The sequence below is a fragment of the Sus scrofa genome, chromosome 11, assembly GCF_054392235.1.
Source record: "Sus scrofa isolate SSC_HxYL_T2T_F1_AM1 chromosome 11, Sscrofa_HxYL_maternal_Yorkshire_Landrace_v2.0, whole genome shotgun sequence".
Lineage (NCBI taxonomy): Eukaryota > Metazoa > Chordata > Mammalia > Artiodactyla > Suidae > Sus > Sus scrofa.
In genome coordinates, this window is record NC_139393.1 from 6,022,324 (window position 1) to 6,038,191 (window position 15,868).

Here is a 15,868-nt window from a genome sequence, read left to right on the forward strand (position 1 = left end):
AGCCTAAAGGAAAACCAGGGGAGGGGGTCCAAGACGCCGGACATTCTTCACAACACCCGTATTAGCACCTGCCCTGGGGAGAAAGGCAGAGCCCCTTGACCCCAAGTTGGGAGGAGTTTGAGTGTTTCCTTAGCAACAGGCAGCAAACCGGGCCAGTCGATCGAGGTAGATGCCCGCGGACCTCTGTAAAGACACTGGTGACGGCTCCGCTGTAGGTGCACAGGGGACAGCAGGGGACAGACGCCAACCGCGGAGGGAAGAAGGGGAGAGGAATGTGCCTGGGGGACGAGGCGGGGACAGGGCTGTGAGACAGCGATTTTCTTGACCAGCAAGTAAGGACGCCCGAATGTGGAAAAGAAAAGAAGGCAGCGTACACTTTCAGTATCTGTGAGAAACAAATCCTACCTTGGGAATCTCTTTGGGGTTGTAGGAAATAGAGGTTAATCTGGAGAGAATGGACTTTTATTTTATTTTTGCTTTTTAGGGCCACGCTCGAGGCACATGGAGGGTTCCAGGCTAGGGGTTGAATCGGAGCAGCTCATGGCAACGTCAGATCCTTAACCCACTGAGCAAGGCCAGGGATCAAACCCGCAACCTCATGGTTCCTAGTCGGATTTGTTACCCACTGCGCCACGATGGGAACTCCCCGAGAATGGGCTTTTAAACATTGACTCTCTCCTATATGAACAAATAGAACGCATTTAATAAAGTTTCACAGGGGAAGCCAGGAGGGGCTGGGGTGGGAGAGAGAAATTAGGAGTTGGGGGTTAACAGATACACACTACTTTATATAAAACAGATGACCAACAGGGTGCTATGTATAGCACAGGGAACTATAATCAATACCCTGTGATAGGAGTTCCCTTCGTGGCTCAGTGGTTAATGAACCCGACTAGGACCCATGAGGATGTGGGTTCGATCCCTGGCCTCGCTCATTGGGTTAAGGATCTGGTGTTGCCATGAGCCGTGGTGGAGGTCGAAAACATGGCTTGGATCCCGAGTTGCTGTGGCTGTGGTGTAGGCTGGTGGCTACAGCTCCAATTTGACCCCTAGCCTGGGAACCTCCATATGGCCCTAAAAAGACAAAAAGACAAGAAAAAAATAAAGAAAAATCCTGTGATAAACCATAATGGAAAAGAATATGAAAAAGAATACATAGAAATATATATATTTATATAACTAATCACGGAATCTAACACAACATTGCAAAACAACTATATTTCAATTTAAAAAAACAAATAAAAATTGGAGTTCCCCAACGGCCTCGCAGTTAAAGATCTAGTATTGTCAGAGATGTGGCATGGTTCAATCCCTGGTCTGAGAATTTCTGTACGCTGCAGGCATGGCCAGGAAAAAAAAAAAAAAAAAAAAAAAAGAATGAATAAATAAATAAATAAAATTTTCAAAAATTAATAAAGTTTCACAGGTTCTTCATGCAGACCTCACACGTTTCTGGTTTATCTCAACGTGTTTCATGGCTTAGTTGCTCTTGTGAATAGAATTTTTTCCCATTCTTCAAAGCTATTATGTCACATTAATAGTTTTCTTTCTTTTTTTTTTTTTTTGCTTTTTAGGGGCATACCCGCAGCATATAGAGGTTCCCAGGCTAGGGGTCGAATCGGAGCTGCAGCTGCAGAAATGCAGGATCTGAGCCGCATCTGAGACCTATAGCACAGCTCACAGCAATGCCAGATTCTTAACCCACTGAGCAAGGCCAGGAATTGAACCCGCAACCTCATGGTTACTAGTTGGACTCATTTCTGCTCCGCCACAATGGGAACTCCATCTTTTTCTCTCTTTCTCGTATTTTTTTAATGGCTGCATCCATGGTATACGGAATTTCCGGGCCAGGGATTGCATCCCAGCCACGGCTGTGACCTACACCCCAGCTGCAGCAATGCCGGATCCTTGAACCCACCGTGCCAGGCTGGGGATGGAACCCTCACCTCCGCAGCAACCCAAGCCACTGCACTCAGATTCTTAACCCACTGCACTGCAGTGGGAACGCCAATCTTTTTCTTAAAACTGAATGTCTACCTATATTCAAGACAGTAAATTTTTAAAGAAAAAAAAAAACAACTGAAGTGATTCCAGTCAGGGAGAAAGAGGAGAGAGGAAGCAAAGAGAGGGGGGTGGAAGAGAGGATAAAACTAGGACACTCAAAGGGAAAGAGGAGAGAAAAGGTGGAGAAATAAAGAAAATACAGTGGAAGGTAGAAAAACGAGGACAGAAAGTCGCCTTCTGAAGGGCTGTAACAGCTTAGAGGCAGCAGAGGCTGCAAGCGTCAGGGAACAGCAGGGCTGAAAGAATATTACAGAAAGGATGCAAAATTGGGGATAGAGTCCCTGGTGGGCAGAGGCTCCGAGGTCTTCCCGTCACAGCCCGAGTGGATGTGGGATTAGCTGGCTCACAGCAGATGCTTGCAAAAGACGCAGGCGCCCAGGAGAGCGCCCGGGGTTTGAACCTCCACTCAGCCCCTGGGGCAAATGCCTGCACGCAGGACACAGCCTAACGACCCGAAATGCAGGTCCCACACGGCTGCACCTGGTCTTGAGGAGGGATTCCCGAAGACCTCTTATCTGGAAGCTTCAGCGGACTCTGACAGCCTGGAAGGGCTGTGAGCACCATTATCCACTAAGGCAGCCCAGCTCTTACACTAATTAGGCAAGAGCCCAAGGACCATCCTAGGTGAGTCCAACGGGGAAAGGCAGACTTTCGGGGCTACAGGATAAAATAAACAAGCAAAACAAAAAACAAAAAACAAAAAACCAAACCAAACCCACCCACATTTCTTTTTCAGAATTATCTTGTGTTTGCGAGCTTCTTCTTTAAAAGGAGCTTACCGACTTAAATTCCAGAAATTCCATCCCTTTGGCCACTTGATAGGCAAAGCAAAGAAGGTCTTCAAAGGTGAGGACATTCAAGTCCTCTTCCTCCTCCAGCCTTTTCTGGTTTTCGTATTCAATTTCATCTGTAAAACAGAACCAGTCCTCATTTTTGGCAAAATGCAAAAAAGTAGCCTTATTGAGGCAGGGGAGGGAATTAAGAGTTGCAAACTATGATATTTAAAATAAGCTACAAGGGGAGTTCCCCTTGTGGCTCAGTGGTTAATGAACCCGACCGGGATCCGTAAGGACTTGGGTTCGATCCCTGGCCTCGCTCAGTGGGTTAAGGATCTGGCGTTGCCATGAGCGGTGGTGTAGGTCGCAGACGCAGCTGGGATTCCGCACATGATTGTGGCTGTGGTGCAGGCCGGCAGCTACAGCTCCGATTCGACCCCTAGCCTGGGAACCTTCATATGCCCTGAAAAGCCAAAACAAAAACAAACAAAAAAAAAAACAAAAAAAAACCAAACCCAAAGTAAAATAAAATAAGCTTCAAGGATATATTGCACAACATAGGGAACACAGCCAGTACCCTGTGATAATTATAAATGGAGTATGGAGTATACCCTTTAAAAATTGTGCATTACGTCTTGTGCTTATGTAACATATAATATTGCATATCAGCTACATTTCAATTAAAAAATAAAATCTCTGTGATCACGTCCCATACACAGGGGGCTGTCACATGGCCTTCCTGGTAGCCCTAGGGCTGACCTATTTATGCGGAGAATTGGGCAGCCCAGGAAGGGTCACGCTCTTTGGTTACGGGAGGGAATTCTCCAGCTGCTCTGCTGATGCACGGCCCAGAGAGGCGGGGGTTGCAGGTGCTTTTCTTCTGTGCTAGGTGGCTGTGTCACTTTGTGGGAAGGAATTACACTTCTCTACCACATTTCATCAACTGTCTGTGCACTTCATGTTCCTCCAGGTAAACCTTCTAAGAGTCCTACAAGGAAATCCGATTAGCCCCATTTTACACACGAGAAAAGCGGGGCTCCATTGTCCAAAGTCACTCCATCAGAAAGTGAAGGAACCAGAAGCTAAGCCAACTGCTGTCTGACTCCAGATGGCTCCCATTAATTTGTGACTTTTAAAAAGGATAACCCGACAAATAAAACAGCCCCCGGTGTTTATCAGCTGAAACACTGAGTTAAAATTCACAACACATAAACAGGTGGCTTCTCACGAGCTTTAAAGCAGATATGAATTAATAAAGCCTGTAGATGACATCTGCAAAGAAGAATATGCTTGGCAGTTACACACTTTTAAAAAACAGCTAACACCAAACTCTAGTATCCACTTCTATTTTATTTTATTTTATTTTGCTTTTTAGGGCCGCACTTGCGGCATGTGGAGGTTCCCAGGCTAGGGGTCAAATAGGAGCTGTAGCCTCTGGCCTGCACCACAGCCACAGCAACGCCAGATCCGAGCCGCATCTGCGACCTACACCACAGGTCAGGGCAACGCTGGATCCTTAACCCACTGAGCGAGGCCAGGGATCGAACCCACAACCTCATGGTTCCTAGTCGGATTCGTTTCTGCTGCACCGTGACGGGAACTCCTCCATTTCTATTTTAAAGTGTCACTACTTAGAATAAGATATTACCTTCAGATTGAAATGAATTCCCATTGAATCCTGAGATAGGATCCGAGTCTGGGTGTATTTGAACTTCTCTTGAACCCGGCATACTATTAAAAAAAAGTCATTTCATTATTTACATTCTTCTTCTGAGTAGACATTTAAAAACACACAAGTCATCAAAGAAATGAATTCCACTTATAAATTTATTTTTTAAATGAAAAGCATAGCATCGACTTGTCCTCTTTGTGTGTGCGTGGACCTTAAAAATATCTGTGTAACTGAACTTGCCGGTCTAGCCAGGATAAGAGGACCCCCCTCAAGCCTTCTCACAACCCTATGAACTGGGTGACCAAGTCGCAGTTTATAAAAGAGCAATTAGGCCGGGTGAGATAAATATGAGTTGCTGACATCACAAAGCCACTAAAGAGTGTGACCAGCTCTCCGACCTCTTCCTCAACTCAGCCCCCTTTCCGTGTACAAGCTCATGTACTGCAGATCTTCTGTAGGGACCTCTAAGTGTTTCATCATCCTTTTCTTTGTTCAAGTTGGCCTTGGTTAAGCTCATGTCTTTTCTCCGTGAAATTAACAAACGGGAATAAGGATGATGTCTTTTCCGGGGGACTGTGTATGCATTCTATACAGACAGGGATTCAGTGGATTCCAGCCTATCAGCGGACCCCAATCACAAGGTCCACATCTTTCGAAAGTGGCTGAATGCTCCCAGACCCCACATATTTCCGTAGTAATTGCTCCCGTGCACTGAATTCCCTGCTGACTGGAGTGGACCAAAGGCGATGCAGTGCCCAGCGTCGTTGTCACTAACCAAGGCGTGCTGGTCACACATGGACTCTCTGTTCTAGAACACCGATGACTTTACAGAAGCCTCTCAGTTTTGGCGTATGAACTGAGAAGTGAGTGTAAACGGGAAAACTGGTGTGACTCGGTTAAGGGCAGCTCCATGCGGCCCCCGGCTTTAAGATGCTGGGTTTCTGTCTCAGCACCAGAAGGCCAGAGGCACGTGCTGAAACATCCATGCTAAGAAAACAGGGAATCCCAAAGGCATCCTCCAAAAGGGCCCCCCATACAGATAAAAGTCTCTAAAAATCTGCCTTTAGGAAAAGGGAGCATTTTCATGTAAGCGGGAAGCAGGAATGTCCTGCAGGTTGAGGCGACAATCCATCAGCGTGCCTGTGAATTCATTCAGAAAAGAGTGCTACAGAGCGACGTTCAGGCTGCTGGCAGCAAATGTCCAGGGAGGAGGATGAGCTTCCCACCAAACCTGCAGCCCTCTCAGAACCAAGAGTCACCCAAGATCCCACAGACGGCAGGATACGCAACACAGAGCATAGAGACAAGTGCTATCTTGACTTCCTTTGTCCCCATCCTCAAGGCAAGCCACCCACCCTCATTTTTTAAAATCTCATTTATGAACTTAGAGCTCTTTTGCGCAATTTTCCCAGGACCTGCACTTTTTATGACTATGCCAAGGGCTTTGGGAAGAGTGTCTGCTCTTTCTATCCCAATACCCACGTGTTAACCAGGAGGCCTCAAAGCCTGAATGACACACCTTTCCTCAACCTGCGTGTACGTCTCGGGGGGAGCCCATCATGTGTAATTATGAAACCATGCCCCCGTCTCTTACCTGGAATTTGGGTGTGATTGGAAAGTAGGATAAAAACTGAAATTATGTTCCTTGAAAATCTCGGTCCATGTCCTATGAAATTTCTCTCTTTTACTTCTTAGATAGTTGAGAAGATCACCGTAGCAACAATATTCAAAAATCAAGTAAATGGGCCCTGAAATAGTGACAGTTTTAATGACCGGTGTAGAAACACCAAGCACTTTTTTCAGACATCTGTGGAGCAGAAAACACACTCTATGCAAACTCCCTCCTCCCCGGACTTTGGGAGAACACGACTTTCTCTGACTTAGCTCTTCTTGCACTTTAATTAATTAATTAATTTCTAGCCCCGCCCTGGGCATGGGGAAGTTCACCAGCCAGGGCTCAAACCCACACTCTAGCAGTAACCAGAGCCACCACAGTGACCACCCCAGATCCTTAACCCTCTGAGCCACCAGGGAACCCCTCTTCTTGCACTTTCCATTCAATTTCAGCCTTTTGCTCCAGCTCCTCTGGAAGCTGTCTTTCCTGCCTTCCACGTTGGTTCTTGTTGTACACATGGCCTCACCGGTACCCACCGGCCACCTGGGTTCTCCACGTGGCAGCCGGGGAATGACAGGCCACCTACACTGCAAGCACTTGGTCACCACGTGCGCACCTGCTGTTTCTGAGGAGGAAGAAATCCCTCCCTAGTCACCTCTTCTTCTTCTTCTTTTTTTCCCTTTTCTTTTTAGGGCCGCATGTGAGGCATATGGAAGGTCCCTGGGTAGGGCTGGACCTGGGGTTGCACCTGCCAGCCCTATGCCACCCAACTGACCCTCGAGACCTCAATGCAGGATGCCACTTGGGTTTGGGGCCCCGCTGTGACTGAGAAAAGGAGGACAAATGTCCTCCTTGTCTTCAGGCCAACATGTCCTCGGGGGGTGGGGGGGGGACGGGTTACCTGACAGGGTGCAGGCGCCCAGCAGGTTCACTATATTCTCGTGGCTGCCCAGGTGGGTCATCATTTTGAGTTCAGACATGAGAGCCTCTCGTTCCGAGCTGTCTGCCTTTTCTGTCCACAGAAGAGCATCACAAACGTAAGAGGGAGGTGAAACAGGTATCTCAGGTTATTTACTAAATTACACTTTTCCTCAGTTCAGAGCAGATTTGCCTACGGTTTATTATTTATTTATTTATTTATTTATTTATTTATTTATTTATTTATTTATTTTTGGCCATGCGGGTGGCATGCCTAAGCTCCCAGGCCAGGAACCTACAGCCGTGATGTGCCCTGCCGCCCCAACAACGCCAGATCCTTCAACCGCCAGGCCCCTAGGGAACCCCATGCGCGCAAGTTTTAAAGTACATAAAGTGACACCCGCATTTTGAACAATCATACCCTGTGTTTTAAGACAGAATGTCAACGATCGTAGCAGGAAAGTTGCATCGTATAATGTGCCTTTCTACAGGAGTTTCTCTACTAAAAGAAAACTTTAGAATTGACCCTCAAAAAATAAAATGAGACAAAATAATAATTATACATGATTTTCCTCCACAGTAGAAGTTAATAGATATGCTTAGAAATACACGTTTTTTCTTTTTTTTTTTTGGTCTTTTTAGGGCCGCACCCACAGTATATGGGGGCTCCCAGGCTAGGGGTCGAATATGAGCTGCAGCTGCCACAGGATCTGAAACCGGTCTGTGACCTACGCCACAGCTCATGGCAACGCCGGACCCTTAACCCACTGAGCGAGGCCAGGGATCCGCATGGAGGCTAGTTGGGGTCCTTACCGCAGAGCTGCAATGGGAACTCCTATACTTTTTTTTTTTTTTTGACTCTTGGATTTGTTGAAGTCATAGACGGACAAGATGGGAAGGTCTGTGAGGGTGCGTGGCTCCGGGTGTGGCCCTCAGAACTAGACGCTCCACTCTGTCCGTGGGTCCAGGGCGAGAAGGTCCAAGAGAACCGAGTTCTCAAGAGACTCATTCGCCCATAACGAGGAACAAGGCCCAGGAGGCGGGACGGTGTCCACCTTAGAAGCATAACGGGGAGTTCCCACCGTGGCGCAGCGGTTAACGAATCCGACTGGGAACCATGAGGTTGCGGGTTCGGTCCCTGCCCTTGCTCAGTGGGTTAACGATCCGGCATTGCTGTGAGCTGTGATGTAGGTTGCAGACGCGGCTCGGATCCCGCATTGCTGTGGCTCTGGTGTAGGCCAGTGTCTGCAGCTCCGATTCGACCCCTAGCCTGGGAACCTCCATATGCCGCGGGAGCGGCCCAAGAAATAGCAAAAAAAAAAAAAGAAGCATAACGGGGAGGTAGGTAGTGGGGACGCCAAGGTCTCATGTCACGGAGACTAACGTGCCCAGGGTGTCAGGACGGCCCTGCCCAGAGGTGCTGGAGCCCTAGAGGCCAGGGCCGGGTCGCTGGACCTCCGTCTCCAGGCCTCCAGCTCTCTGTTGACACAGGCTCTGCTACAGAGGAACTGATCTTTATAGTCAATGTCCAAGTGCCGCTATTTTGTCCTGGAAGACAGGCAGCCTTTACGCAGCTTTGCCAGAGCTTTCATGCCATCACCTCTGACCAGCCTGAGCTGTGAGGGACATCTTTACTTCTGTCACTTGGCTAGGGGGTGACATCCTTCAACACGTGCACTGGGACCCACTGTCTCCCACAACTTCACGGTTAAAAGGATTCGTGGCTTTCTTTTTTTTTTTTTTTTTTTTTTTTTGTCTTTTGTCTTTTTAGGGCCGCACCCACGGCATATGCAGGTTCCCAGGCTAGGGGTCGAATCAGAGCTGCACCTGCTGGCCTAACCACAGCCTCGGCAACGTGGGATCCTTAACCCACTGAGCGAGACCAGGGATTGAGCCCTCGTCCTCATGGATACTAGTTGGGTTCGATACCCACTGAGCCACGACGGGAAGGCCAGATTTGTGCCTTTTAATTGCCTGGGTCTTATTCCTTGTCACCAAAATAGTGCATTTTATGACGTGCTTAACTTTTTCAAAGCACTGTCACCTTACCATTCCTGTCTTTCATTCATTTACTCAGTCATTCATTCAGCAAGTATTTACTGAGCGCCTCCTATGAGGCCATGAGCCAGGCCTTGGGGAATAAATGATAGGAAGACACAGCCCCTGTCTTCCTGGAGCTTGGAGCCTCCAGGAAAAGGCAGTCAAGTCAATGAACAGCCACAATGTAGTGTCACAGATGCCAGGTGGAAGATGAACGTAGGGCGCCGTCCCGCACGAGAGGGACACCTAAGCCAGCCTTAGGGAGGGTGGGGAAGGGGACACCAAATGCCTACGCTGAGCCCCGAGGGAAAAACAGGAGTCCACCAAGTGAATCCGCGGTGGGAAGGGAGGAGACCATTCCATCTTGAAGAAAACAGGACAGACCAAGATCAAGAAAGAGGACAGCGCAGCAGAACAGGTGGAGCCACCCTCTTGAGGCTTATACACTTCGGTGGCAGCTGAGACTTTAATTAAATCGTTAAACAAACATGTAATCATAGTTGTGATCAATTTCAGGGGGAGAAAGAGCCAGAGCACCTAGCAAGGAACTGGCGCTCATCCGAGGCGAGGGAGGCGTCCCCGAGGAAGTGGCCTTTGAGCTGAGACCTGCGGGAGGAGTGGGAGATGAGGGCCTGGAAGGGGATGGGGAAGCGGAAGCAGGGCCTGTGCAAAGGCCCTGAGGTGGGAGGGGGGTGCAGGGCTCCAGGGGAACCGAGGGGTGGCCGGGCTCCGCGCGCTGGGCTGTGAGGGGCCAGGCGAGCAGCACCCCATCAGCTGGGCCGTGTGTGGCCGTTCCGGAGAAACTGAATGCACCTGGAAACCTTAGGAGGACAATTCTGTGATCCACTTTGCGGTCCATAACCATCCCTTGGGCCTCTGAAGGAGGTAAGAGTGCTTACAGGGTCTTGATAGGCTAGTGCAGCTATTCGGAAGAGGCAGACCTGGGCTGGGGGCAGTCACAGAGATAAAGAAAGAGGATGGACTTGAGAGGCACCGAGCAGGAGACCGGATAGGAACAGCTGATGGGGAGTTAGCGGAGGGATGGTTTCGGAGTTGCCGCTGTGGCTCAGCAGTACCAAATCTGACTAGGAAGCATGAGGACGCACTGGCCTTGCTCAGTGGGTTAAGGATCCAGCGTTGCTGTGAGCTGCAGTGTAGGTCACAGATGTGGCTTGAATCTGGCGTTGCTGTGACTGTGGTTACTGTAAGCCAGCAGCTGTAGCTCCGATTTGACCCCCTAGCCTGGGAACTTCCATATGACACGGGGGTGGCACTAAAAAGCGAAAAAGGAAGGAAGGAAGGAAGGAAGGGAAGATGGATGGAAGGGAGGAAGAAAAGAATGGGGGTGCTTTCAAGGATGACCAGATGGTGTGGAACGTGGTTCGTCATGGGTACTCGTAACCCATCAGTGAGAGAGGCGGTGAGGATGGAGGGTCAGGATCGGAGAGCCCACTTGGGATGGGCTGAGTTCGAGGGACTTTGACGTGCAAGCATCTGGATGTAACCTGAAGCTCAGAAGGGAGATGAAGAAGCTTTGAGGACCACAGTTAACCTCGCCTGAAGTCACAGGTGAGCGGAGACAGCCCGTGAGCTGGTGGAATGAAAAGAGAAGGGAGCCCAGAGGCAAGGCTCGGGACCTCTGTGCCAAGAAGATGAGGGGCCAGCCAAGGACTGCGAAGCTGTCAGGGGGGTAAGGGGCAACCCAGAAGGATTGGGCGACTTGGAAACCAAAGGAAGAAAGACGGAGGGGGCAGTCAATCGCGCCAGTTTATGCTAAAAAATTCAAGTAATGTGAGGATGGAAAAATGCCCATCAGACTTCGTTCACTGGGGCGGGGGTCGCAGAGCAGCTGGCCAAAGCCAGCTGGGGGTGCTCTCGCCAAGCGGGTGGTACTCAGCGGAGGATGTGGGCGGATGAGAAACGAGTGGGAAGTGACACAGAAGCCTCCGTCTCCCTCTTCCACCCGGAGTCTGGGGCAACGTCTCAGACACTCAGCTGCCTGAAGCAGTGGCACCCCAAACACTGGAGCTGAAAACACCTGAACAAAGACAGAAGAGGAGGAAGAGGCGGACTTTTGTGCTCACGTCTTGTGTTTTATATTTGTGACTTGGTTGACACCAACCCCAACTCACTCCCTTCTCAGCATGTTGTTTTTTTTTTTTTTTTGGCCATGCCCAAGGCACGTGGAGGTTCCCTGGCCAGGGACTGAACCCCCACCACAGCAGTGACAATGTCGGGTCCTTAACACACTGCACCACCGGGGAACTCCTCCTTTTCAGCAGCCATCACCGTGATGGAGAAGAGGAGGTGGGGGCGCCCCCTCCCCTCTTTGCGGGTCTCTGTGGATATTGTTCCGTGTGAGCGTACCTTTCAGCATTTTGACTGCCACCTGGATTGACACTCCAGTTTTACTGATTCCATAGGCAGTTGCGTTCATCACTTTTCCAAAAGCGCCGGATCCCAGAACCTTCCCTGTGAGACAGATGGCCGGTGTTAAAAAGAGTTCCCAACAGGAAGGAAACACGAAACACTTGGGGCATCTGAATTCTTACCAAATTCTAAATTTTCCCTGGGAAACTCCCATTTGAGGTCATATTCATATTCTCTGAAGTCGATGTAGAAGTAGTCGTTATCCAGGGACCCCGTCACCTGGACCATCTGCAGCTGGCTTTCGTACCGGAATCGCTGTAGGGGGCAAAAAGGAGTCGATGAGCCACACCGAGGGTTGCAGACACGGGACACAAGGCTGACTTGTTCCCCCGTGCTTTTACCTTTTTGTACTTGTGACAAATTAGCATGGTTAAAACGGCGATGAAGGGAAGACAGAGGCCAATTGTTGCATAGAATGAGATGTTGTCCTGGATGAAAGGGAAGGGGCCTGAAAGGAAGAGCATCACAGAGCAGGGGGTGAGGACCGCCGCTGGACCCTGCCGCCGAGCGCTCGTCACGGCCCCCCACATCCTGTCTGAGCAACTGTTATTTGCATCCTTACGGAGCCCCTTCATATTCCCGACTCCCCCCAGAAAGTCAGGCTGTGTTCGCATAAAGGACAGGTTTCCTTCCCAGAGAAATTTAAATTGATCCTGAACCCATTTTTCAGAATCGTTTACTAGGTTGTAAGCATCACATCGATGAAAACAGACCCATGGTTGCCAAGGGCGGGTGGGGTGGGGGAGGGATGGATTGGGAGTTTGCGGTTAGCAGGTGCAAACTATTGAATATAGAGTGGATAAACCACAGGGCCCTTCTGTACAGCAGGGGCAACTACACGCAGTATCCTGGGATGGATACACCTCATGGAAAAGAGTATGAAGAATGCGTAGATGTGTGTTTCACTGAATCACTTTGCTCCACAGCAGAAATGAACACAACATTGTAAATCAACTTCAATTAAAAAAAAAAATTGAAAAACAGACTGACATCTGTTTAAACCCACAGGATACGAAAGTCCTATAAAAAAAGAAGAAGTTTGTCTACTATATATAAAAGAGATAAAAACAAGTTCCTCCTGCACACCAGCAGGGCTCTATTATCTTGTAATAAACTCTAGTGGAAAAGAATCTGAAAAAGAATATATATAAAACTGAACCACTTTGCTGTGCACCTGAAATGAACACAACAACGCTGTAAACCAACTATACCTCACGTTTAAAACAAAAAAAAAAAAAAAGAAGAAGTTTGTGTTCCCATTATGAAGGTGTCACGTGACTGTGGAGAAGTTACTTTGGGGATGCTGGTGACTTTAAATCTTTAGTGTAGGCGGCCAGGTTTCAGAATTGCTTAACTTTGGAGGGCTCTAAATAGCAAACCAAAAATTAGAAAAGAGCAGGCTGGAGGGAACGAAGGAGTTAACTCCGAAGGGAAAATGGTAGACGCCAAATGACCAAATCCCTTCCCTAGAGCTGGACCTCTCCTAGACGTGCCCTGGACCCGGAGGGTACGGTTCTACCCCCAGCACCTGAAATTCATGAGTTCCCATGACGTCACAAGTCCCTCCGCCCTTGAACTGCAAAATACACACGTTCGGTGGGGCTTCTTGCCTGACTCAGAAAGCCTTCTCGGCTCACACTCGGGACCTACACACGCTGGTAAAACTCCCGAATAAAAGCAAACGACAGGGACTGACGCCTGGTGGGGAATTCCTGCAGGTGGGGCGTGACAACAGCAGCTGCTGTCTACCTGGTGAGTTTAAGAGGATCGTTTCACAAGACGTGCCCAGGGAATTGTAGGCACAGCACTTCACCAGAAACCCTTTGACAGCCTCGCTCATGTTCAGAGTGCTGCTGGAAATCCACTGTCCAAATACTTTCCTGTTGGCCTTTTTATTCCAGATGCCTTCCGTGATCTCTTCCGTGCAGCTGCAAAGAAGCAGCAGAGAAGTCAGACGGGCAGGGCGGTCGCAGGGTTGGAAGTGAGGGTTTCTCTAGCAGGTCTATGGGAGACACGGCTAAATGATCAGAAACAGCCTTTGCCCACTTAGAATTCGGGTTGACTCAGGAGGTAAGCATCTTTATAAAACATGCTCAGCAAACTGCACCAGTTACCTACAGTTTGGTAAATTGTTACGCTAACAATGACGACATCTGCAATGTTTTATAAAGCAACGAACTTAGTGAAGTTACTAGTGCAATGAGAAAAAAAAAAGGAAGAAGGTTAGCATCTTCGATGCTTCACCGTTTCTTCTTAAACTGTACCCACGAGAAAGGGTCAGTAGGTCAGAGAGAGAGTGTCTGAGTGTTACGTTCAAATGCAGGAGATGCCACTTACTTGGGAGACTTGTCTGAACACTTCTTCCAGGTCCAAGACGGTAACGGGTAACCATCAGAGGAGCAGGAAGCCTGACTTGCCGATGCCTCGGCCAGCACTTGCGGTTTCCCTAGAGAAAACAACAGGCAAAATAAGCCCATGGAGTAGGGCATTTTCCAGAAAGGGTTTCTCTTTCTGTTGTTGGTTTTTTGTTTTGTCTTTCTAGGGCTGCACTCGCAGCACATGGAGGTGCCCAGACTAGGGGTCGAACCGGAGCTGTAGCTCCCAGCTTATGCCACAGCCACAGCAATGCTAGATCTGAGCCGCATCTGTGACCTACACCACAGCTCACAGCAACGCCAGATCCTTAACTCACTGAGTGAAGCCAAGGATCGAACCTGCGTTCTTGTGGCTACTAGTCAGATTCGTTTCCACTGTGCCACGATGGGAACTCCCAGAAAGGGTTTCAAAGCCAGCTTTATACAGGCTGCCTGGGTTTTCTGAGTAGCTTGTGCTTCCAGGAGGGCCTCGTGCAGGGTGACTCAAGGCCTCTGGTTGTTCCTTCTTTCTCTCGTCATGTCACCTGCCATGCAGGCAGCCCTGCCACCCCTTTTCCACCTGGAAAGCGCTGGGGTGTAGACCTCTGTCTATGTGCAGACCTCAAAATGAGTCCTAGCTTCCGGAGAAGCATCTGCAGAGTCCAGTGAAATGTACTCTCACCTTTTTATAGACCAAGGAAACAAAAATGATTTAAACAACTAAACGGAGGGCAGCATGACTTTCAGCCTTCCCTGCCCTCGACCTTTCAAAGTACTAAAATCAGTAACGTCACACACTGAAGCACCTGCGGAGACACCACGGAATCAGCATCTTAGCTCCGAAGGATGAGCCCAGAGAGAGAGGTCTGCTTGTAAACGAAGCCAGCAGACACCAAAGTAAAATTCCAAAGCACTTCCACACGTCTAAAGGGTTTTATAGCATTCTTTCCCTAAGCCATTGCTTAGCTCTTTCTGGTCAACGTTGAGACACGTGAAGGAGCCACGGGACTGAAATAAAACTTCTGGACAATTTCACTTACTTCTTATATTCAGCGTGAACATCTTTGTGAACTGGGCGTCGTCATTTTCTGCATGGAAGATGTATTGTCCTGGCTGGTGTTTATGGTTGCAAAACTTAGATATGCTGTTTGAAAAAGAGTTAAAGACAGATTTAGCCAGATTCTTTGAGGAGATGCTGACATGAGTGCAGTGTTCATGGGACGGATCTTCCTGGAGGCACTGACTCGCTAAAGTTGAGTGGCCAGGGAGGGTCGGTTTGCTCTCGATATGCAAAGTGGGGTCCACAAACAGGCAGCAGGGCCTCGGTACTACTGGGAGCTTGTTAGAAATGCACGATCTCAGGCCCCAACCCAACTACGGACTCAGAGCCTGCATTTTCAGATGATCTCCGTGTGATTCATCTGGACATTAAACGTTGAGAAGCACCGTCGAGGCTGGGGTTCCCGAGAGAGGCAACAAGGGTTCAGCCCCTACGGGTATATACATTTCAGACCAATCTGACTTCCTGGAAATACGGAAGAACCTCTGCAGGTGGAGGAGCCCATACCCCCCAGCTTCCTCAAAGGAGAGCTCTCTAATGTTGGTCCGAGCAGGACTGATGACCAAGCCTTGACTTAGAGAGTGATTGACAGTGATGAGAGTTCAAATCCACTGGTTGGTATGGAAATCTTTGGGTGGTCTCAGCAGGTTCATATCAACTTGGATGCTCATCCACCAAGCCTACGAGGTACATGCTATTGGGGATTATTCACCAAGCCTACAGGCATATGGCTGAGGAAGTGCAAAGGGGAATTTCTTAACCTGACCTACTTCTGGACAACAAGAAGGAAATGGCTGGAGGAGTGGAAATGACAGATCGGGGGAAAGTCAAATTATAACTTTAGAGAGAAAAGTAAGTACAGCTACGTGCAATTTCTAGACTTTACAGAAGGTAGGGTTTAAGTGGGCCACAAGAAAGATGTGGGCTTCTTAAAGGGAA

At 48.9% G+C, this 15,868-nt stretch overlaps 1 protein-coding gene across 3 annotated transcripts in view; it reads right to left on the reverse strand.

Moving 5' to 3' along the window:
• Positions 1–15,868, reverse strand: part of FLT3 (fms related receptor tyrosine kinase 3) — an 84,994-nt gene that overhangs the window by 13,920 nt on the left and 55,206 nt on the right. For all 3 annotated transcript variants that reach the window (XM_021065521.2, XM_084981308.1, XM_005668293.4), the window contains exons 10-19: positions 14,910–15,013; positions 13,853–13,961; positions 13,265–13,443; positions 11,857–11,963; positions 11,638–11,770; positions 11,453–11,557; positions 7,029–7,139; positions 6,107–6,260; positions 4,489–4,571; positions 2,844–2,971 (exon numbers count right to left, since the gene is read on the reverse strand). In XM_021065521.2, coding sequence (XP_020921180.1) covers positions 2,844–2,971; positions 4,489–4,571; positions 6,107–6,260; positions 7,029–7,139; positions 11,453–11,557; positions 11,638–11,770; positions 11,857–11,963; positions 13,265–13,443; positions 13,853–13,961; positions 14,910–15,013 — 1,213 coding nt within the window. The remainder of the gene's footprint in view (positions 1–2,843; positions 2,972–4,488; positions 4,572–6,106; positions 6,261–7,028; positions 7,140–11,452; positions 11,558–11,637; positions 11,771–11,856; positions 11,964–13,264; positions 13,444–13,852; positions 13,962–14,909; positions 15,014–15,868) is intronic.